This window comes from Anomalospiza imberbis, chromosome 6, assembly GCF_031753505.1.
Source record: "Anomalospiza imberbis isolate Cuckoo-Finch-1a 21T00152 chromosome 6, ASM3175350v1, whole genome shotgun sequence".
NCBI lineage: Eukaryota > Metazoa > Chordata > Aves > Passeriformes > Viduidae > Anomalospiza > Anomalospiza imberbis.
This window is the reverse complement of record NC_089686.1, coordinates 14397653-14403652: the sequence shown is the minus strand read 5'-3', so window position 1 is coordinate 14403652 and position 6000 is coordinate 14397653. Positions and strand designations below refer to the sequence as shown.

General features: G+C 48.6%; 1 protein-coding gene across 2 annotated transcripts in view; it reads left to right on the top strand.

Annotated features, from left to right (window-relative positions):
* Positions 1-4637: 4637 nt before the first annotated feature.
* Positions 4638-6000, top strand: part of C6H14orf132 (chromosome 6 C14orf132 homolog) — a 37027-nt gene continuing 35664 nt past the window's right edge. The window contains exon 1 of one of the 2 annotated variants that reach the window (XM_068192493.1): positions 4638-5051. In XM_068192493.1, coding sequence (XP_068048594.1) covers positions 5022-5051 — 30 coding nt within the window. In that variant the 5' untranslated portion in view covers positions 4638-5021. The remainder of the gene's footprint in view (positions 5052-6000) is intronic. The other variant, XM_068192491.1, reaches the window with a different exon arrangement.

The following is a 6000-nucleotide window of genomic DNA, read 5'->3' as shown; positions in this document are numbered from 1 at the left end:
CCAAATTCTTTCTTTCTTCTGCAGTGATTTACTACAGATGTAGTGTCCTCCTACAGAGACATCTGCCTCCAATGTGGTTTGAGGAGCAGATCTGCTTCCCAATGCCAGACTTTTGTAGAAGATATGCACCCAGGGATCCAGGACCTGCTTGGTTCATCTTGGGGTTGGCAGGTCATGGAACCAAAGTTTCCCTCTTCTGGGTTTATCCCTTTAAACAGTGATCCCCTTCTGTTACATTCTAAGGAGGAATTGTACTTGCCCACCTTTGTGGAAGAAAAGCTGTGGCTATGCTCATTCGGGAGAGAAGGAGGGAAGGAGGGAAGGAGGGAAGGAGGGAAGGAGGGAAGGAGGGAAGGAGGGAGGGAGGGAGGGAAGGAAGGAAGGAAGGAAGGAAGGAAGGAAGGAAGGAAGGAAGGAAGGAAGGAAGGAAGGAAGGAAGGAAGGAAGGAAGGAAGGAAGGAAGGAAGGAAGGAAGGAAGGAAGGAAGGAAGGAAGGAAGGAAGGAAGGAAGGAAGGAAGGAAGGAAGGAAGGAAGGAAGGAAGGAAGGAAGGAAGGAAGGAAGGAAGGAAGGAAGGAAGGAAGGAAGGAAGGAAGGAAGGAAGGAAGGAAGGAAGGAAGGAAGGAAGGAAGGAAGGAAGGAAGGAAGGAAGGAAGGAAGGAAGGAAGGAAGGAAGGAAGGAAGGAAGGAAGGAAGGAAGGGAATTCCCTTTTGATAATTCAGTCCAGCCAGACTTCATGTGCAATATTCAGCATCCTTTGCCTCCTTTGTGATATGCTGAGCAGCAAGAATCTGTCAGAGAGAAAGAATTCTGTCTTAAGAATGGATACCACATGTCACTGTGGGTGATTCTTCATTAAGGGAATTAATTGCCTTGTGTGATTGCAACCTGCTGCAATGAGGCAACAGTAGGTTTAAAATGGGACTCAGAGGAAATAGCATAAAAGTATATCAAAATACAGCAAGAAACCAGTATTACTTTCTCTCCTTAAAAAGGGAACTTAGTATCCCTTTGCATAGATGAAAGATTTAAATGTGATATCGGGATGCAAAGCTAAAAATTGGTACTGCATTGCCTAGGGTATCTAAAAACAACATATGGTAAGTGGGGCAGTACAGATACAAACCCATTTAAAATCCTTTTTGGCAGCAAGACTCAATTGTCATGTTTTGTTAGGTCTGTTTTGTGAAGCAAAGGCAGAGCTTATGTGCACATGCAGTGCAAGAAAGGATTTCCTACTATGCCTCAGGAAAACTGACAAACCAAACTATTCTCTAATTGAGTTGTGTTCCACTGTACTGAAAAATGTGGTCTTTATAGCAAACAGCTTTAAAGCTAATTAAGGAGCATCTTTGCTTGTTTTTAAGAATAATGTTATACAATCATGTCTGCATTTTTACCTGGGTGCTGCAATGTTTGTCCACAGAAATAGTAAATTGTGACATAGTGTCTTTAAGTGGTCTAGATATTTTGATGATAAAACTGGACACAAGGTGGGCAGGATGGCTGGCAGATCTCATTCAAGCTCTGCATTATCACAACTGAAAGACAGAAGCACATCCAAAATATTTGTTTCACAGAAGAACTTACAGATCTACAATAAAGCAATTTATATCCAAAGTTTATATCAAAAAAATTATATCCACAATTTTATATCCCCCAAAAATATATTTTAGGGGAAGATGAAGAAACAAAGCTTTATATTGTAGTATCACAGTAAAAAGCATGAAGAGTGGTGGCAAATGGAGTTACATCCAGCTGGTGGCTGGTCACCAGTGATGTTCCACAGGGCTCAGTGCTGGGGCCAGTCCTGTTGGCCTTTATTGATGAAGGGATTGATGGCACCCTCAGTCAGTTTGCAGATAACACCAAGCTGGGTGGGATCTATCAGAGGGTGGGAAAATTCTTCAGATAGGTCTGGGCAGGCTGGATTGATGGGCTGAGGCCAACTGTATGAGGTTCAGTAAGACCAAGTGCTGGGTCCTGTCCTTGGGTCATAAACAACCTCCTGCTAGGCTACAGGCTGAGGGCAGTGTCTGGGAAACTGCACAGTGGAAAAGGACCTGAAGGTGCTGGTCCACAGCAGCTGAACATGAGCCAGCTGTGCCCAGGTGGCCAAGAAGGCCAATGCCATCCTGGCCTGTGTCAGCAATAGTGTGGCCAGCAGGACCAGGGCAGGGATTGTCCCCCTGTACTCAGCCCTGGTGAGGCCACACCTCAAATGCTGTGTTCAGTGGAGTGAATCTGGACAAGGCAACAGAGCTGGAGAAGGTTCTGGAGTTCCTAATGAGGAGCAGCTGAAGGAGCTGGGCTTGTTTGTCCTGGAGAAAAGGAAGCTCAGGGAGGACCTTATTTTACTCTACAACTGCCTGAAAGGAGGTTTTAATGGACTGGGGCTCAGTCTCTTCTCCCAGGTAACAAGCAACAGGACAAGAGGAAATGGCTTCAAGTTGCAGTAGGGGAGGTTTTGATTGCATATTAGGAAAATTTTTTTTCACTGAAAGGGTGGTCAGTCAGTGGAACAGTCTTCCCAGGGAATTGGTGAAATTACCATCCCTGGAATCAAAAGGAAACGATGTGGCACCTGGGGACGTGATTTAATGGTGAACAGGGCAATGTCAGGTTAACAGCTGAACTTGATGATCTTAGAGGTCTTTTGAACCTTAATGGTTTATGGTTCTACAAACACAAATAATTTGGTGTTCCTCAGAAATTATTTGCATCTTAAACAGTACAAACCATGCTGTTTCACAAACACAGCAGTAAACCAGAGGAAAATCAAGAGTGAAGACTGAAGAGTGATTTTTTTTCCTTTGTCAGGCTTAAGAAATATGAATTAGTGTTAATTTCTTAAACTTGTTGAACATCATAGTAAAATATTGACTGGCGAATCTTGGTACCATTAGAAATCCTCCTTGACCACTTTCAGGGAAAGGCCAAAATACCATAAGACTGGTAAAAGAGCAGTTCTCAGAAGGCAAGTTCTTGTTCCAAAGAAAATAATTTCTTCTTCATGACCCTGTTTGGTGCAACCTTACAGAATGGTCAGTGGAATAAATCTGTGCACTCCCTGGTAGGGAATAGAACATTCCTCAATAGATACTTTAAAGAAGAGATTGGGTAAAGAGAAACACCCTGTTTGGAGGGTCACTGGTTGCATTTTAAGCAGATGCATGGAGTAGATTATTTCCTGAGGTTCTTTCCAGCTCTGCTGTTCTACAGTTCTCATCTTCTATAGAATTAAATGAGTGCAGAAGTCACTGTGGTTTTGAAACTTTAACTGTGTTTTTATTCTCATGAACTATTTAATACTCTCTGTTGCTGCAGATGCTGTGACTGACCAGGCCACATTTGCTATGAGATGTTTATCCAGCACATTTAAAATTTATCTGGATGATGAAAGATTAACACTGTTTTGAAGTTAATTTATGGCTTCTGATAGATACATCAATATCCTTTCAAAACTTCAGAGAGACTTTACAAAGAGACAATTCCATTATTTACACAACTGAATTAAAAATCTTAAAATTACATTGCCTCTTTGGGATTTTACTTGTTTACTTAATGGGCCTCTTGACATAAAAGCATTTTTGGCAGACACATTAATAGTCACTGAAGTAAAGGACTGATTTAAAACAGCTGATTTTCTTTCCATCACCTCCTGCTGCAGCAGTGCAACAAAAGGCAAAATAGCTCACAGCACACATGGTGAAGCACGGTCTATTTTTCCCTCCAGACTTTAAAATCCCAGTGCAAAGCTGATTTTCCATGTACTTCTGATGGTGGAACACACTCATATTCTCATTGGCCCTGGTTCAGACCTTGGCAACATGCTCAAGTAGTAAAAACATGGTCAAAGACTTCAGCCTAGGAGATGAAACTAACATGTACATGTCAAACAGTAAAAAAAAAACACACACAAAAAAGCTTTTAATGCATTAGGATGCACATTTTTATTATCCTACTTTTTGTGTTGGTGTCAAAGGTTTTTCAGAAAAAAACAGTGAAGGAATACACTGACTTTTTCATGCTAAATGTGATAACAGTGTCTGTGAGGAACAGGGAAAAGCATAAGAAAAGGGACAAAATGTGTTTATTGTGTATTGTTGAACAATAAGTTCTGGGAACAAGGAGGAGAGAAGCTGAAAATAAAGTTCCAACAGCTCAGTCATGAAAAGGTGTAAAATTGAGCTGTCGGGAGTTCTTTTCAGCCGTGGTGAGAGAGGAAGCCGAGTATATAAAAACCAGGCTGATGGATCAGCAAACTGGGCAGGATTAGCCGGATGGATTAGCAGCGTGGCCGCCAGGTGTGCATCTCCAGAGGCGCGTGTGATGCAGAGGACCTGCACACGCCGCGGGAGCCGAGCCCAGCCGCATCTGCCCGTCGCTGCTTTAATCACTGATCGCTTCGCTCCCCAGCACTCGCCCGTCATCGGCTCCGAGCGGCGGGACTCAGCCCGGGGCTTCCGCGGTGCCCCGGCCCCCCGGCCGTGCCCGCGCACCCTGGCTCGCGGCTGCGGAGCCGATCCGCGAAGGCGAACAGCCCCGGGGGCCGAGGGGCTGCTGCCGGCCCGGGCTGGCCCCGCCGCGGGGGTCCCGAGCCGCCGCAGCCGCCGCCGGCGCTGCCGGCCGGGAGCGGGAGCGGCGCCGGGAGCGGCGCCGGGCCGGGGCCGCCCCACAGGTGCCGCCGGGCGGGCGGAGCGGAGCCGCCCCGGCCTCCCCCCGCCTCGGGGGCGGACCGAGCCCAGCCCAGCGCGGGGGCCGGGTCGTCGCCGCCCCCGCCCCCTGCCGAGCCTCCCGCGAGCCGCGCCGGGCCGGGCCGGGCCGGGCGGTGCCGGGAGCCGCCGGAGCTGGAACTGGTACCGGTGTCGGCTCCGCTGCCGCGGCCGCGCCCGCCGCTGCTGGGGGAGGCGGTGCCCGCGCCGCGCCCCCGCGCCCCGCCCGCCCCCGGCAGCAGCAGCAGCGGCAGCGGCAGCCTCAGCACCTCCGCCAGCTCCGCCAGCAGCTCCAGCGGCAGCACCATGGACCTCTCCTTCATGGCAGCGCAGGTGGTGCGCGACGGTGGGACCGGACCGGACGGGACGGGAGCCCGGGCGGGGGCGGCGGGGCGCGCATCCCCTCCTCTGCTTTCCGCTCCGGTCCTCTGCTCCAGAGTTGCGTCCGCGCGGGTGTAAACCTGAGCGGCCCCGCGCCCTGGGGAAAGGGCGAGGAGGAGGGAAAACAGGGAAAAAATGAGGCGGCTTAGCGCGGCTAAGGAGAAGTTGGCGGCGCAGCTCGGGGCGCAGCACCTGTTAGCGCCCGGCGGCGGGCCCAGCGCAGCGCTGCCGCTCCCCCGCCTGCCTCCGGGGCGCTGCCAGCGGCCTCGGGCTGGGCAAGGCGAGGAATGGTCTCTCCATCCTCCGAGACCGGCTGTAAATGAAAATCGGAGATGCGATTTTTCGGTTCTTTATCCCCATTCCGTACTGCGGTTGTATGTGCATCTGTGGTTTTGGGTTTTTAAGTTGTTGTCTACGCATACAGAATCCAGCTTGGTGTGTATAGAAATACTCCTCTGTTCGCATGAACAATTTTTTTTAATTGCAGCTTAGTTCTCATTCCAGCTCGAGGCATGATTGTGGGTGTTGGTGTTCAATGTACTCATGCTTAATATACTGAGAAGTATGTACTGGCTATAAGCCACCCAAAGCCAAAAATCATCATGGTGAATCCAGGTGAATTGGGTTTTTAACAGACAGATAGTACTGTGCTTGAGAAAAAAACACACTCACTGACCATCCATTACCTTTTCCAGGATATATTCTTCTATTCATGTGGGTACCTAAGTGTAATTGGCCTTTTTCAATAATAATTTTGATCCAAGTTTGTGATTTTGCCAAAAAAATTCACCCACCATTTAGAGGTGGAGTAGGGGCCAGGAAAGCCTTTCTGAACTGTTGCTGCCTGAGGGCTGATTTCTGCTGGAGGTGTTTGTTGGAAGCCAAATCCAATCCTTGAGCTGTT